Here is an 18,359-nt window from a genome sequence, read left to right on the forward strand (position 1 = left end):
TTTTCTCTGAATTAAAAGTCTGATTCTGGGACATGTCACAAAAGCCTATGGTTTTTGCTATAGTTTGTTCATCTCTGATTGCAATTCTCTGTTCTTCCCAAATAAACCCATTTTTGCTGGTTAAAAAAAAAAGGTTTAATTTCACACTTTACTAGCACACAATTTTAAAGCCACCTCAATGGCCTATGTAGCATGAGACAAACACTGGATTCAGTGGTGGTATTCCTCTGCACCTGCAGAAATTGTCCCAGGGCTCCTCAGAACGAGTAACTCTGGGAAGAGAATGTTAGGGACAGTGAGGCTAGCCCCTTCCCCTAGTGATTCCCATTGAGGACTGTGTGCCTGCTTCCTTCATGTCACTGTTGGGGTTGGAGGGATGAGCATTGCTTCCTTTCTCAAGGCTCAATTCTCCTCAAGACAGACAAATTTAAAGAAGAAATCGCTTTGGCACCAACTGAGGCTGACTTAAAACTTCAACAAAATTAAGTCATGGAAACAAAGTTGTGGCTGTATTTTTCACTTCACATTCTTGGGACCCTGTATCCTTAGGCATTTTTAGCTAACATCCACTTTCAGGGTAAGAACCCCATTTTACGAACAAACTGCTGTTCATGGAGGTTCCATAGTTGGTCCAAGGAGCCAGGGATGTTACGGGCGTCCTCTAGGGTTGACTGAATTCTGGCTCTTCAGCCTCTGCTCTTCCTGTTCTGCCAAAAAAACATGTTGATTCACCACTTGTAGCAGTTAATTTGAGTTGTTCATAACTCGAACATGGAGCCATATTTTACCAACGGAGGGTCCCTCTTGCCATTAATCATTGAGACGTCTAAACATTTGCATATATGGTTAGCGGCCATGAAGGTTAATTTTTTCCTCTGAAAGTTGAACAAGTCAGACAAGTTTTGAACCTGGAAGCCTTTTTATATTAATACTACACTGAAGCTTTTCTCAGCATCTTTCTTTTTTTAGGCTCCAGGGGCAGGGAATCGTACTAAGTATAATCCTTCATATCATGTTACCATTGTTAGTCTGCTGGGATCCCTCACTAGTTATTTTTGTTCCCTGTATTCCTGGGTTTTTTCCACCCGCCATCATGAACAATTCTAACGCGTTAAATATTTCTGACTTTGAGCATGTACTTCCAAAACATGTATTGTGGGGGTTTTTTGTGCAATAATCTTAATTTGCATAATGGTATTGACCCACTGTTTTCCTCCCTGTTTGAAAATCTCTATGTCACTACTTCCAGTTAATTATATCTGCCTGTGATATCCATCCACCACATTTCCTCTATCCACTCTCCCAGTGACGCATACTCACATTACCGCCAACTCCCCTGCTGTCTCCAATAACATCCCCTAAAGACCTGTGTAAGAATTTGTTAGGATATCCCCAAGAGCGGAATTGCTGGTTTGTAGAATATGTGTATGCTTCACTGGATTGAGTACTGTCAGACTGCTGTCCAAAAGGCTGCGCCATTCAACACTCCCAGGGCGATGCAAAAGATTCCTATCGCATCTTCCTCATAGCTCCACTAAGGCTTAGTGGTGTAGCTTTCAGATATTTGCCAGTCTGATAGTAAAAACTGGTATCTCACTGTAATTTGCATTTCCATAATTACTAACAGACTTGAACATTTCTTCATAAGTCTGTGAGCTGTTTTTTGTTTTGTTTTGTTTTGTTTTAAGATTTCATTTATTTATTTGACAGAGAGATCACAGGTAGGCAGAGAGGCAGGCAGGGAGAAGGAGAGGCATGCTTCCTGCTTAGCAGAGATCCCAATGCAGGGCTTGATCCCAGCACCCTGAGACCATGACCTGAGCTGAAGGCAGAGGCTTAACCCACTGAGCCACCCAGGTGCCCCAAGTCTGTTTGCCTTTTGCGCTTTGTATCTTTTGACCAGATTTCTGTTGAGGTTGCTAACCTATTTCTGCTTCTCTGTATATTAATTCCCTGTTTGTTTTTAATATGCAAATATTTTTTTCCTGTTGTATTTTTTTTTTAAGATTTTTTTTTTTTTTAATTTATTTGACAGATCACAAGTAGGCAGAGAGGCAGGCAGAGAGAGGAGGAGGAGGCAGGCTCCCTCCTGAGCAGAGAGCCCGATGCGGACTCGATCCCAGGACCCTGGGATCATGACCTGAGCTGAAGGCAGAGCCTTTAACCACTGAGCCACCCAGACGCCCCTCTGTTGTATTTTTATTTGTCAGTTTAAGTCCAGAAAAAGTATCTTCTATTCTAGTTTACCAATAGTTTGGGGTTTAAAAAAAATCTTAACTAGATAATGCACCTTCTCAAATGCTTTTCTCTGTCTATTAACATAATTGTCCAGCCTGCTTTAATTTATCAATGTGATAATTTCCTTGAAAAAATTCCTGATATTTAGCTATCCTTGCATTCCTGGAATATGCCCTTATTTATAATATATTCTTAAGTTAAATCATATAAAATTGCTGTTTCTTAGGTCAGGAAATGGTCAAATACTAGCTCTATCATAGAGATCAAATTAATATTTTCAGTATGCTTTCAATTTAATTATTTTAAAAAAATAATTTTACATCTGTGATCCTAGGTTAAATAAGACTATAATTTTCTTTTCTTGATTTGTCTGTATTTTTGGAAGGGGAATCAGGATTATACCAGCCTCAAAGTATGAAGTGGATAACCTTCCCCCACCCTTGTTCTGGAACAGCTTCTGTAGATACAACTGATTAAAACTTGAAATCTGACAGAATTCCAGTATAAAACTATCTTGAACTGAGGGGGGTTTGGTAATGTTTTTTTTTTTTTTTTTAAGATTTTATTTATTTATTTGACAGACAGAGATCACACGTAGGCAGAGAGGCAGGCAGAGAGAGAGGGGGAAGCAGGCTCCCCGCTGAGCAGAGAGCCCGACGTGGGGCTCGATCCCAGGACCCTGGGATCAGGACCTGAGCCGAAGGCAGCAGCGTAACCCACTGAGCCACGCAGGTGCCCCCCATTTCAGTTTCTTTAATAATTTCCAGTCTATTGCAGTTTCACATTTATTCTTACACTAAATATGGTACTTTAAATTTTGAGAAATTTATCCGTCTTCTAGATGTTCAAGTGCGCCAGCGTTTCATACCAATCCACTATTTACAGTTATCTCATTTTATAGATACGTCTGTAGTTGTTTCCCCTTTCTGTTTCAAGGATTTCTCTCATCTGGTTTTTTTCCCCTGATCAGTTTTTGCAGTGTCTGTCTTGTTCATGTTTTCAAAGAACTAGGTCTTAGCTTCACTGATCCCCGTTGTAGTGTTTTTGTTCTTCGGATTGTTCGGTTTTGATTGATGGTGATGGTTCTGTTTTCATTAATACTTACCCTTGTTTTACTATTTTCTCTGTTTCCTTTGCATTTGCTAGCTAGCTCTTTTTCTAACTTCTTGGACTTATTATTATTTAACTTATCTTGTTTTCTGAAAAAATTGCTCCAAACTGTAACTAGCCTTCTAAGTTCTGCTTTAGCTGAATCCTTCAAGTTTGACATCTAAGTACCATTTTTATTCAACTGTTAGTACTGTATTTTTAAATTTCCTTTACTGTTCCCTTTTAAGTCTTGAACTTTTCACTAACATTAATGTATTTCTAGACACCATGGAGTTTTAAAGTTATTTTTTGTCATTAACTTAGAGTTTTTCCATAGTTTTATTGCACTGTGTCCGAAGACCTAGCCTATATGATATTGATTCTGTGAAGAGTTATTGAAAATTCTTTTATGGCCCAACACACAGTCTATTTCTGTAATTTTTCTGTGTATGCCTCCTCAGATGTTTGTATTTTCTGTCTGATACAGCATTCTCTTACATTGAGCTTATGGTGGTATTAAAGTCTTCAGTACCTTTTTTAAACAATTTTTTTCTGTTTTATTATTTTCTGAGGAGATGTGTTAAAATTTGCTCTATTTTGTTTTTTTTAGCTGTAGTGGCATTTATTTATTTATTTATTTATTTATTTATTTTTAAGACTTTATTTATTTGACAGACAGAGAGCAAGAGAGGGAACACAAACAGAGGGAGTAGGAGGAGGAAAAGCAGAATCCCCACTGAGCAGGGAGCCTGATGTGGGGCTCAGTCCCAGAACCCCAGGATCATGACCTGAGCTGAAGGCAGACTTAATGATTGAGCCACCCAGGCACCGCATGTAGTGGCATTTCTTAACTGTCTTACTCTGTACCTCCACCAAACAAAGCAGATGAAAGCATTTAGTGGTCTGGTTGAATCTGGAAAAAGAGGTCTTACAATAAGTGTCCTCTCGAGGCCCATCCTTGGGGGACCCCAGAGCACTTCTGCAGAATCCCCAGTTGGAATTTCCATAAACCCTGTACTGTAACTTCTTATCACCAACCCACCAACTCAAAGAATTTTCAGTTGATATCTGAGCGGACGTTCATATCCTTCTCCTCGCTCCACCACCATATATGCTTCTCCACATGCAGTGCGCCTACAGGATTCATCTTTTCATAACGAACTTCTGTACCCTGTTCAAAACCCTTCACAAATTCTGCTGCTTCCGTCAAATCTCTTTTAGAAATACCAGTTCTTAAAACTGTGAAAGAAGTTAAAGTTCATGCAGTTAATTTAGTAATTATTCAGTGACCAGCCCTTGTGGTGATTGGAACTTCTGTTTGAATAATTGTAATTGTCTAGTATTTATGGTATTTGTTTGTTTCCCTTACGTTGCTATGTAAGTATCTTATAATGCATGTCTTCTAGGTCTCTATTCATTAAAATACCCACATAGTATCTTATTCTTGGTTGACCAACAAAAACACTTTGAGCTTATTTATGTGTTAATATAATTAATAATAATTACTTGATAATAAATTAAGCTTGTTAATATGACTTTATTTGGACATGCATTTTTGTTACGTTGCAAGACCTCCATTTTACTCTATTTTGCTAAATGCGTTCTTTATTATTAGTAATAATATTTATCTGTGAAAGTTAAGATTCTTTTTTTAAAATTCTATTATCACATTATCTCTCTCTCTCTCTCTCTCGCATTAACATATAATGTATTATTTGTTTCAGGGGTACAGGTCTGTGATTATCAGTCTTATACAATTCACAGTGCTCAGCATAGAACGTACCCTCTCCAGTAGCCATCACCCAGCCACTCCATCCTTCTCATCCCCCTCCACTCCACTAACTCACAGTTTGTTTCCTGAGATTAAGAGTCTCTTATGGTTTGTCTCCCTCTCTGATTTTGTCTTGTTTCATTTTTTCCTGTCTTCACATATGATCCTCTGCCTTGTTTCTCAAATTCCTCATATCAGTGAGATCATATGATAATTGTCTTTTTCTGATTGACTTATTTCGCTCAGCATAATACCCTCTAGTTCCATATATGTCGTTGCAAATGGCAAGATATCATTTTTGGATGGCTGCATAATATTCCATTGTATGTATATACTATATCTTTATTCATTCATCTGTGGATAGACATCTAGGCTCTTTCTATAGTTTGGCTGTTGTGGACATTGCTGCTATAAACATTGGGGTGCACGTGCCCTTTCGGATCACTACATTTGTATCTTTGGGGTAAATACCTAGTGGTGCAATTCCTGGATTGTAGGGTAGCTCTATTTTCAACTTTTTGAGGAACCTCCGTACTGTTTTCCAGAATGGCTGCACCAGCTTGCATTCCCACCAACGCTGTAGGAGGGTTTCCCTTTCTCCACATCCTCACTGGCATCTGTAGTTCCTTGACTTGTTAATTTTAGCCATTCTGACTGGCTTGAGGTCGTACCTCACTGCGGTTTTGATTTGTATTTCCTTTTTTTTTTTTTTAAGATTTTATTTTTTTACTTGACAGAGATCACAAGTAGGAGGAGGGGCAGGCAGAGAGAGAGGAGGGGAAGCAGGCTCCCTGCCGAGCAGAGAGCCCGATGTGGGGCTCCATCCCAGGACCCTGGGATCATGACCTGAGCCGAAGGCAGAGGCTTTAACCCACTGAGCCACCCAGGCACCCCTTGATTTGTATTTCCTGATGCTGAGTGATGTTGAGCACTTTTTCTTGTGTTTGTTGGCCATTTGGATGTCTTCTCTGCAGAAACGTCTGTTCGTATCTTCTGCCCATTTCTTGATTAGATTTTTTGTTCTTTGGGTGTTGAGTTTGATAAGTTCTTTATAGATTTTGGATACTAGCCCTTTATCTGATATGACTTTTGCAAATATCTTCTCCCATTCTGTCCATTGTCTTTTGGTTTTGTTGACTATTTCTTTGCTGTGCAAAAATCTTTTTATCTTGATGAAGTCCCAATAGTCCATTTTTGACCTTGCTTCCCTTGCCTTTGGCTATGTGCCTAGGAGGAAGTTGCTGCTGCTGAGGTTGGAAAGGTTGCTGCCTGTGTGTTGCTCTAGGATTTTGATGGGTTTCCTATCTCACATTGAGGTCTTCATCTATTTTGAGTCTGTTTTTGTGTGTGGTATAAGGAAATGGTCCAGTTTCATTCTTCTGCATGTGGCTGTCCCGTTTTCCCAACACCATTTGTTTGAAGAGACTGTCTTTTTTTCCATTGGACATTCTTTCCTGCTTTGTCGAAGATTAGTTGACCATAGAGTTGAGGGTCCATTTCTGGGCTCTCTATTCTGTTCCATTGCTCTATGTGTTTGTTTTTGTGCCAGTACCATACTTTCTTGATGATTACAGCTTTGTAATAGAGCTTAAAGTCTGGAATTCTGATGCTACCAGCTTGGCTTTTATTTTCCAACATTCCTCTAGCTATTTGGGGCCTTTCCTGGTTCCGTACAAGTTTTAGGATTATTTGTTCTGGCTCTGTGAAAAAAGTTGATGGCATTTTGATAGGGATGGTATTTTGATAGGGATTGAATTTTCACAATATTTGTTCTTCCAATCCATGAGCATAGAATATTTTTTCATTTCCTGTGTCTTCCTCAATTTCTTTCATGAGTGTTCTATAGTTTTCTGAATACAGATTCTTTGCCTCTTTGGCTAGATTTATTCCTAGTTGTCTTATGGTTTTGAGTGCAATTGTAAACGGGATCGACTCCTTAATTTCTCTTTCTTCTGTCTTATTATTGGTGTATAGAAATGCAACTGATTTCTCTGCATTGATTTTATATCCTGCCACTTTACTGAATTCCTGTTATGAGTTCTAGCAGTTTTGGATGGAGTCTTTGGGGTTTTCCACATAAAGTATCACATCATCTGCAGAGTAAGAGTTTGACTTCTTCTTTGCCGATTCGGGTGGCTTTTATTTCTATTTGTTGTCTGATTGCTGAGGGTAGGACTTTTAGTACTATGTTGAACAGTGTTGGTGATAGTGGACATCCCTGCCATGTTCTTGATCTTCGGGGAAAAGCTCTCAGTTTTTCTGCATTGAGAATGATATTTGCTGTGGGTTTTCATAGATGGCTTTGATGATATTGAGGTATGTACCCTCTATCCCTACACTTTGAAGAGTTTTGATCAAGAAAGGATGCTCTACTTTGTCAAATGCTTTTCCTGCCTCTATCGAGAATATCATATGGTTCTTGTTCTTTCTTTTATTAATGTGGTGTATCACATTGATTGATTTACAGACGTTGAACCAAACTTGCAGCTCAGGAATAGGTTGTGGTGAATAATCCTTTTAATGTACTATTGGATCCTGTTGGCTAGTATTTTGGTGAGAATTTTTGCATCCATGTTCATCAGGGGTATTAGTCAGTAATTATCCTTTTTGATGGGGTCTTTGTCCAGTTTTGGATCAAGGTAATGCTGGCCTCATAAAATGAGTTTGGAAGTTTCCCTTCCATTTCTATTTTTGGAACAGTTTCAGAAGAATAGGTATTGATTCTCCTTTAAATGTTTGGTAGAATTCCCCCTGGGAAGCCGTCTGGCCCTGGGCTCTTGTTTGTTGGGAGATTTTTTGATTATTAGTTGTTTCCTTTCTGGTTCTGGGTCTGTTCAGGTTTTCTCTTTCTTCCTGGTTTACTTTTGGTAGTTCATACATCTTTAAGAATACATACATTTCTTCCAGATTATCTAATTTATTGGCATACAGTTGCTCATAATATGTTCTTATAATTGTCTGTCTTTCTTTCATATTGGTAGTGATCTCTCCTCTTTCATTCACGATTTTATTTTTTGGGGTCCTTTCTCTTTTCTTTTTGATAAGTCTGGCCAAGGGTTTATCAATCTTATTAATTCTTTCAAAGAACCCGCATCTAGTTTCATATGATCTCTTCTAAGTTTCATTGATCAGTTCTACTGTCCTTTTGGTTTCTGTTTCATTGATTTCTTCTCTGATCTTTATTATTTCTCTTCTCCTGTTGGGTTTAGGCTTTCATTGCTATTCTTTCTCCAGCTCCTTTAAGTTCAGGGTTAGGTTGTGTATTTGAGACCTTTCTTGTTTCTTGAGAAAGGTTTGTATTGCTATATACTTTCCTCTTAGGAGTGCTTTTGCTGGATCCCAAGGTTTTGAACAGTTGCGTTTTCATTTTCATTTGTTTCTATTATTTTTTTAAATTCTTCTTTAATTTCCTGGTTGACCCATTCATTCTTCAGTAGGGTGCTCTCTAGCCTCCATGTATCTGAGTTCTTTCCAACTTTTCTCTTGTGATTGAGTTCGAGTTTCAAAGCATTATGGTCTAATATTATGCAGGGAATGATCCCAGTCTTTTGGTACTTGTTGAAATCTGATTTGTGACCCAGGAGGTGATCTGTTCTGGAGAATGTTCATGTGCACTGGAGAAGAATGTGTATTCTGTTGCCTTGGGATGGAATATTCTGAATGTATCTGTGAAGTCCATCTGGTCCAGTGTGTCATTTAAAACCCTGATTTCCTTGTTGATCTTTTGCTTAGATGATCTGTCCATTTCAATGAGGGGAGTGTTAAAATCCCCTGCTATTATTGTATTATGGTCCATGTGTTTCTTTGATTTTGTTATTAATTGGCTTATAAAATTGGCTGCTCCCACATTAGGTGCATAAATATTTACAATTCTTAGATCTTCTTGTTGGATAGACCCTTTAAGTAGATATGGTGTCCTTCCTCATCTCTTTATAGTCTTTGATTTAAAATCTAATTTGTCTGATATAAGGATTGCCATTGCAGATTTCTTTTAATGTCCATTAACACAGTAAATGGTTTTCCACCCCTCACTTTAAATCTGGAGGTGTCTTTGGGTCTAAAATGTCTCTTGCAGAAAGCATATCAATGGGTCTTGTTTTTTTATCCATTCTGATACCCTATGTCTTTGGATTGAGGCATTTAGCCCATTTACATTGAAGGTAACTATTGAATGATACAACTTTAGTGGCATTGTATTGTCTGTAAGGTGACTGTTAACTGTATACTGTCTCTTTTCCCTTCTAGCCTGTGTTACTTTTAGGCTCTCTCTTTGCATAGAGGACCCCTTTCCATATTTCTTGTAGGGCTGGTTTGGTGATCACAAATTCTTTTAGTTTAGTTTAGTTTTTTTTTGTCCAGGAAGCTTTTTTCTCTCTCCTCCTATTTTCAGTGACAGCCTGGCTGGTTATAGTGTTTTTGGCTGCATGTTTTTCTCATTTAGTGCCCTGAATATGTCATGCAAGTCCTTTTCTGGCTTGCCAGGTGTCTGTGGGTAGGTCTGCTGCCAGTCTAATGTTTCTGCCATTGTAGGTTACAGACCTATTGTCCCAAGCTGCTTTCAGGACTTTCTCTTTGTCTCTGAGATTTTTAAGTTCATCACATTAGCTGTAGAGAAAGAAAATTAAGACTCCTTTCAAAATCAGTATAAAGCAAACAGATTTATTCTGTTTCTAAAATAAGCAGCCATTTATATGGTTAATTTTTTTAAAGTATTTTTACGAATTTAAATATATCTATTCTCCTAAGGCAGTGTTTGTTAGGTCTGGAAAGTGATAACATAGCTAGGCTGTTTTCCTCCCCCCATTCCCCTTAACACTAATTATTTGAGTTCAGCTTTGAATTGCAAGGTTCCCTGTAAGGACAGTAGACCTAAGTCAAACATTAGACTGACCATACAGTTCCAGGATAGTCACAGTCTACCAGATGGTTATTCAACTGATAAAATGATTGCATCATACCATAGTAGAAGGTGTCAGCCTTTGGCCCCAGAAACACACCTGGCCTCAGCCAGTGCTTTGTGGGGGACAAGCCATGTTCAAAGCAGTATCATTCCCCACACTGATCTGCCAGAGTGGTTTTGTTGCACCTAATCAACACAAGTGAGGCATAACCAGCCAAATCCTAAAGTAGGTAATTTAGACCAAAGAGAGTTCGTACCAAGGAAAGACAAAAGATTAAATAAAAGATTTATAGATTTCCTATAAAGCATGAGCTAGCTTTTAACTTCTTTAATATATATTTTATCTCATTTTCTCAACAACCATGAAGAGGGTATTGTCATGCCCATTTTACACATGAAGAAATGGAATTCCATAAAATAAAGTAATGTATTAATTATTGGACATTGAGTGAATGGTTGATTTGTGTATTGAATTCAGATCTGACAGCTAAACCAACATCCTTAATTCCCTTTATTTTACTCACGTATCATAAAATATTATTATACCATTTGTATAGTTTAAAGAAACAATTATTTTGAATTATTTGTTGATTTTTTTTTTCTTACTGGAATGCAAGTCCATGAGAATAGGAACGATGTCTGGTTTGTTCAGTATGATATCTCCAGGACCAAACACTTTCTTGGCGCAGAGCTGATGCTCTGTATATATTCTTTGTTTCCCACTGACCCCCTCTCTTTTTGGAGGGAGGTAGGGAGGCTAGGGTTTCTACAACATTGTGTTGACTGTTTTGGGTAAGAAAGGAATGCACAGCAACTCTGGGCTCATGTGAACCTGAACAATCGGAGAACATTTTATTGGTGAACTAAACTTTTTAAATGGAGATGGAACAATTAACTGTAACCTATATGTAAGGTGATGAATGACTCCAACTACTTCCTTCTCAAAAAAGGACCATCATGGGTCAGGATGGGGACATGCTGATGCTTTTGTAATGTAGATTTAAGTGCTCTATTTAATTTTTTTACCCCCCACCCCTTTTTTTTTTTTTAACAATAGAAAAAATCAGGCAAAGATATGCAGACCTGCCTGGAGAATTGCACATTATTGAGCTTGAAAAGGATAAGAATGGACTTGGACTCAGCCTTGCTGGTAATAAGGACCGGTCACGCATGAGCATATTCGTGGTGGGAATTAACCCCGAAGGCCCTGCTGCCCTAGACGGGCGAATGCGTATTGGAGATGAACTGTTGGAGGTAAGGGACACAGATTTGTAATTTCTCTTTTGGTAAGGTGCAGGGGTGAAGGGGACAGTCCGCAGGAAAATGAGGTGATGGTGAAGAATGTTACAAATTATGTTTTCTTTAATTATTCAAAATCACTTTCCAAAGGAAAAACAGAAATCATACTGTCACTTGGAAATGTTATTTGCTGTTTGAGTAAGACCTGATCTTGCAAAATGATTTAGGGACCGTTAAGTCAAAATCTCATGAAAGCCTATTAAAAAGAATAGGATTTGTTTTTAACATAAATCCCAAAATGTTCAAAACTAAATTGTGTATTAATCTGTTAGAATTTAAAAATCTCTTTAGCTTTAGAATAAACCGTAAGTATGGCATTTGTTTTTGTTGTTGTTTAGTTTTTTGGGAAGGTGTTAGAACCAATAGAACTTTGTGAACTGGTTGTCAGGGCTTGGTTACTACCTGTGAAGTTGGTGATGTGGTTTAAGACCACATGGATTCCTTATTTAGGAACAGGATAGAGATAAGAGAGGCTAAGGAGATGCTGGTCCTTTGCGAATTACTCTCTAGATGATTTCATCAGTAATCTTACTTATTCTTACTTTCCTCAGCTTAAAGTCAGGGTTTCTGTTCCCAGTTGATCTCACTTTGATGTTCGTTTGCTGTTCCAGTCCATCATTCAGCCAACATCGTTAGAGTGTCTCTTGGGACTGTACATGGAAAGAAAGAAGAATACATCTAGTCCCTTCATTCAGGAAGCTCACAGTCTAGAGGAAAGAAACAGAAACGAAAAGGTTATTGCACTGCAAAATGAAAAATATAATAATCAGAAGGACAGCAGCAGCAACTAATACATACTCAGTGTCTGATACGGCAACCTCTTTTACTGCTGGGGTCACAAAGGAAACAGTGGTGCTGGGACTCACTCTCAGGCAGTTCAGCTTCTTAGGTGTTGTTCACCAGTGCACTGTACTGCCTCTTGAATAAAACGCTCCAGCCCTTGGACATCTAAAGGTCTAGAAATCACAGAGGCACTGAATGTCAGACTGCTGACTTAAAACGAGGGTTTCTGATTTTGCCATTTTATGATTTCCACGTCAGACTTTGACTCAGAATTCACAGTCACCCCTAATCTGATTTGCTTAATAATAAATACAGCCCAAACTGGTCAGACACCACTGTGAGACCATTAGCATCACGCCTCTCTCCCAAGCCTCAGTAGTTTCTCCCCGTCTTAAAGATCCACAAAGAAATCACTTCTGGAATCACCTTCCTTGTGCTTTTGTAATGCAGCTTGATGAAAGGGACTCAGCTTGGGTAGTAGCAGTGACCAGCATAATCATTAAATACGTAAAAATCAAAGGCAGCCCAGTACGTATTAAGCAATACAATTCATCACTTGAAGTTTGTTTCCTTTGGTTGATGCTTGGAGACTCCTTCGGTGATGAAATTAAAGTGATGGTCATCGAGCTGAAAGTGAAAACTAATTTACTGAGTTATTACTGGTACTTCACCTAGGTGGTCCCACACTTGTATGTATACCCACTGAAGTGTATCCCACACTTCAGTATTCTTGAGAGACCTGTCTGGTAAGTACTCGTCGTGTCCCCATTTTATGAATTAGAAAACTACGTAAGTCACTTGTCTAATACAGAACTAAGTTACTAAGTTTGGTAAAAACCCAGGCTTGCCGGACTCTGAGATTCAGGCTCCACTGAAGTGTACTGTGTTCCCCGTGGTATGTCCGCCAAACCCCATTCGTTTAGATGCATGAGAATCCTGATTTATCATGCTCTGGTCTTGAGGAAATCATGGATCTGAAGTTACTGTGTTGTGTCATATGGATCTAGGCATGGGTTTCCTGTCTTGCGTAGTATATGACAATGTTCCAGAGGCTGTAATTTAGAACTTGAAGATTCTAGTTCTGTTTTCTCTATTTTACTAAGACTCAACATGGAATAATGGCCCATGGGATCTAGACCAACAGGAGCACCGATATTTTATTTCTCTGCCTGACATTTGTGTTAGATGTGGGTAACGAATGAGCAGAGGCTGCAGAGCAATGAGTGTGTTACAGTCCATACACAGAAGTCTGCCGTGGGTACAGGGCAGCGAGCGCTGAACTTGGAAGAGCTGCTTTAATTATCCCAGTACTTTCAGTCATTAGTTGCATTTCAGAAGGGGCATAATGCACACAGTGCACTACACATAGTTGACTGTTGATTAGATCACATTTCCTCCCTTATAGACAGAAAATTCAGGTCTCTGTTTTCTAGGCCAGAGGCTGGAAGAGCTCATTGTCTGAAAGCGGATATTAATATCTTGCCATAGTGGACCCCACCTAGTCTTTTTTTTTTTTTTTTTGACTTTCCAAATTTGGCCCTTTTGTTGCTATTCAGCAACTTTATCTTCTTGTGGAAATGGAAAGGGCAAGAAGAGCAAACATGGCAATAACTTGACCCTCGTCTACTCCCCATCGATTCTCTTGTCTAAAAAAAAAAAATGATTGATAGATACATGTTGTAACATACATCCTAGCCTCTCATATCTTTGGCTAGTTACTTATCTTCTCTAACCCTCAGTTGCCTCTTTTATCAAATGAAAATTACTTATTCAGCAAGTATCTTGCCATGCATCTGTCCTGTAGGAAGCAGTGTAGGAACAAGGTGCTGATTTTACATTGGTGAACAAAATCCATAGTACCTGTTCTCATAGAGCTTACAGTCTAGTGACTGTATAGCATAAACTTCAGAGGGCATTGTGAGAACTAACGAGAGAAGACAGGTCAGATTTTGCCATAGTATCTGGCACAAAGTAATACATTTCATCTGATACTATTTGTAAAATAATATTTTCATATGGATTTGTGTATTGGGAGTTTTTTTAGTTTGTATGAGTACATGTGTCTCTGGAAGTGTGTCCCAAAAGGAAGCAATCATCTTCCTCAATAGCTTCATGTAGCATCTTAAAAAACTGAAAGAACAGAAAAATGCACAGACAGGATTCTTAGGCAGTTATAACACATCCTCTCATGTGACTTTTGGCTCTCGGTCAGGGGTGACGGGAAAAAATTTGTGTGGGCAACATTTCCCTCGTTTCTTTTTATAGCTGAGAAAAAATTTTAATCATTCCTCTATGATATGTGAGGAATTTGTATACCACATGATATCAAATCCAATGTCCGTTCGAACTGAGAACAGGAAATTGACTTAATGATGAGTACTGGGAAAGCTACAAGCCCATGTTAAAATGGCTGTTCTTTGGACATTGCAGTGTGTTGGGTTGTGGAAGAACACTGCATTGTGTGGGAGGCTTTTATAGGGAGCTTTTAGATTATACTTACTAGATTTCTGGGCCAGAGCAAATCTTGTATATTTGCTCACCTACCCACACTCCATTTATTTTTGCGGCTTCTCTAGGAGATCAAGGTAACTGTGTCTTGATTGTTTCTAAAGCTCCACTGTTTGTTCTTACCATTTCTTAGGACTGCTTTGTTGCTATTGTTGTGTTCTTGCTCAGCTGTGAGCCTCCTTTGGTTTCGAGTGGATCGGACTTGTTTTGGGGCCTAAAAATTTGGCTAATTTGTAGAACTTAGAAAAGAACTTGGTCGAACACGCATCATGGCTTCTTTGAAGTCAGAAGCTCTGCTTCTTCCCGAGGGCCTGGCCGTGACTGATTTTCCAAACGCCAGTGGCCAGCAGTTTTGTTGCTGTGGGACTGCATTGTTAACAGCAAAGGAGCAGCCAGCGAGTTCTGCCGATCGATGGCCCAGTTCATGTATAAAAGAAATCTCAAATTAAGCCCCCAGAAGACAATGTGATTAAATCTCAGCTTCTTTACCCTTTACTGCGATGCCAGTGTGGGGGGTTCTGAATTAATTTCAAAAGGCATTAGCATATAATTACCATGTAGACTGGAATGAGACTTGCACCAGAGTATTGGCTTTCCCTGAGCAATTAGTCCCAGAAAATACACAGGCCTGGGCATGGTGCTGTCCTATGAATATAGGATTTTTTTATAATCTTCCCTGTGGTGCAAGTGTGGAAAGAGTGAGTGGATAACATCGAGTGGGGGATTGGAGTGATCTGTTGGGTTACAAAAGCAGCCAGAAGAAGCAGTGTGGGGGCACAAGCCGGACCAGGGACAGGGCTAGCACAGAGAGCCAAGGCTCATCTGCTCCCACACCCTGTGAGACAGACATCGTGCGTTCCCTTTGAAACATTCACCTGCAGCAGAGCCAAAGCTAAATGTCGTTATTTTCCCCGTGTCTGATATGTTTACTTAAGACCCATTGCAAATAAAAAGCATGAAGTCTTCCCGTATCTGCCAGGGATGAAGACATAGAACCACAGGTAAACTCAGATCTTATTGTCTCATTATATTTATTTTTTAAGAGGATAAAACCCTGACATAAAATGTCAGTGACTGGCCCTGATCCATGAAGCTGCATCAGGAGAAATCTTCTACCTCAGGGCTCTGCACACCACCCTGGTCTCAGCACCCACTCCTCACTCTCTTCTTGCCAGGGCATTATTCTTGAAATCTTTCGGAAGAACTTCAATGTGACTTAGAAACGCAGGAGAATAGTAAACAAATCACTAGCTTTTGTGCATCCACAGATAAGGTTCTAATTCTCAGTCAAAAGCATCTGTCCTCTTAGATTGGCTCTTTTACATTATTACCATACATGGATGTAATTTTATAAAGTGTGCTTCTTAATGCAATAATTATGCCCTAAAAGACCTCATTTAATAAAACATCCCATTATAGAAACACTAGTTTGAGGAGAAGAAAGAAGACTAAAGCATGGGCAAAATTGCAATAAAATGATTTTCCCTAGTTTTATGAAGAGGTGGGTATTTTGTAATAGCTAAAAGTGCAAAAATAAATTGACCTGTGGCAATGGTTTTATAAGTGTTAAAACATACTTGACATTTTAAATAAGTAACGTATTACATGTCTGTTATGGCTCAAGGCACTTGTTAAAAAATGGTTGATTAAGCCTGACAAAAATAAATACTGTTAGCAGATCCTGAATATGACCTTCCCATATGCAAAGCTAAAGTGAACCCATTTGGGGACTCTAAAAATAGTCTACAGCCTAATTCACAACTCTGGAAGTCAACAGAAGAATGTGGTGCTGCCTGATGGGATGGCCTCGCACATACAACAGTAGTGGGGTCTCTGCTTGTGTGTGTGACATTTTCCTTGCTTCAAAGTACAGCCCTGGTTATTCCGGCATATAATCAGTAGCTATCTCTGTCTTGTTAAGTCATTTCTTGTCCATTGTGTGATATCCAATATGAGTGACAAAAAGATGTCCTCATTAAAAGAACTTTTGGGGGCTAGAGAAGCCATACGAGGAATTGAGCTCACGCTGAATACATAGGGTTTTCAAATCAGTGCTAAGTTCTTCCCGTGCATTCTCCTGACTTTTACAACAAACCTATGAAAGTGGTGCTATTTTAATCCCCATTTTACAGATAAGGAAACTGAGGTGGGAAGGGGTAGAATCAGCCTGCAAACACTACCTTTTCTGACTCTAAGGTCTTAAGTTATTTCGTTCTGGATTAATAATGATTCTAAAAAGTAGTAGGTGGGGCTCCTGGCTGGCTCAGTCGGTAGAGCGTGCCCCTCTTGATCTCAGGGTCATGAGCTCAAGCCCCACATTGGGCATAGAACTTACTTAAAAAGTACTAGGTAAATCTCTCATCATTTCATAGTTTCAGTAGATCTAGATTCATGGAGTCGGTCTAGTACTAGTTCAAACTAGCTGAGATAGTTTCTGATAATACAATACCTTGTTACTCTTACTGTTGTTTCAAAATTGAATGCTGCTCTGAATTCAGTTAGGAAAGAATGCAGTTGTGAAATTATAGCCATCCCTCAAGAATCAAAGAAGAAAAATAATCCCTTTTTGGGGTTTTTCTTGCCCAATTTGAGAACTTCTCTGAACTTCGAATCTTAGGAGCTTTCCTCCTCAATACCGTTGTAAAGTTAAGGTTTTGTTTTCAAGCTGCAGGAAATAACGGAGAACGTAGCGTGTGTTGGTGGCCTCATTCCTGTCTGTGTCCTGCTGTGTAGTCCTGGAGCTCAATTGCTGCTATGTTGGGTTTCCATCCCTGGCATGTCAGGGGAAGAGTTCTGAATTATTTCGTCACACTTCATTGTCTTTATACTGCTGAAATATTCAGGCTGAAAGTCAGTATTCTTACTGATCTTATGGAGAAATGACAATCATTTAATTTTTATTACTGCAGTGCTCATCACTCTACGAAAGCTTCATGTGGGATTGCTACAGTGAACCACATTGTCGTAACATCAGAGATAAAGTTCATGAGAGAAAGTGCTAGAGAAGACCGTGGAAAGAATAGAAAAAGTAGGGATAGGAACCTATGCTGGGGAAGAAAGTTGCCACTCGGAAAGAATAATTGGTTTTTAGCAAGACTCTCCTTCCTGCAGTTTTCCGTCAGCTCATATGCGACATATTGGGGTAGTTCTTCAGGCCTCCTTCCTGCTTTTTCCAGTTTCTTCTCTACTTCCTTCAAGTCCTACTCACTGCCATCATAATGACCATACTGAAATGCAGTCAAGAAAGATGTGCTTTCTTTTTTTTTTTAAGATTGTATTTACTTATTTGAGAGAGAGAGCAAGAGGAGATTGGGGGGCAGAGGGAGAAGCAGGCTCCCTGCTGAGCAGGGAGTCCCATATGGGGCTTGATCCCAGGACCCTGGAATCATGACCTGAGCTGAAGGCAGAGGCTTAACCAACTGAGCCACCCAGGTGCCCAAGATATGCTCTTAGATTATCGAGGTTTTCCTTATATCAATTCAACATATAACTTATATCTGTATTTGACCCATTGGCACAGTAGAAATCTCTTACACACTATGCAATCTTAAGGCACAAAGCCTGAAAGAAAAGTGTTAATGAAATTCTTATTCCAGTTTTGACTCACTAACAATGTCAGACAGCTGCTTAAACTCATAAAAAATGTGGTTGTATCTATGTGTTTTAATTATAGTTTTTAAGAGGTAGGCCTAAAATCAGTAACCCAAAGTGAAAATCAGATGTTCCACCCCAGAGAGCAGCCATGAGCCTATTTCTCATTATTTTAAGTCT

General features: G+C 39.2%; 1 protein-coding gene across 1 annotated transcript in view; it reads left to right on the plus strand.

The window, feature by feature from the left end:
* The window catches only part of PATJ (PATJ crumbs cell polarity complex component), a 362,302-nt gene that overhangs the window by 204,468 nt on the left and 139,475 nt on the right, over window positions 1-18,359 (plus strand). The window contains exon 28 of the mRNA XM_032839752.1: window positions 11,056-11,252. Within this exon, the coding sequence (XP_032695643.1) occupies window positions 11,056-11,252 (197 nt within the window). The remainder of the gene's footprint in view (window positions 1-11,055; window positions 11,253-18,359) is intronic.

The sequence above is a fragment of the Lontra canadensis genome, unplaced genomic scaffold, assembly GCF_010015895.1.
Source record: "Lontra canadensis isolate GAN:19392208 unplaced genomic scaffold, GSC_riverotter_1.0 scaffold109, whole genome shotgun sequence".
Classification (NCBI taxonomy): Eukaryota; Metazoa; Chordata; class Mammalia; order Carnivora; family Mustelidae; genus Lontra; species Lontra canadensis.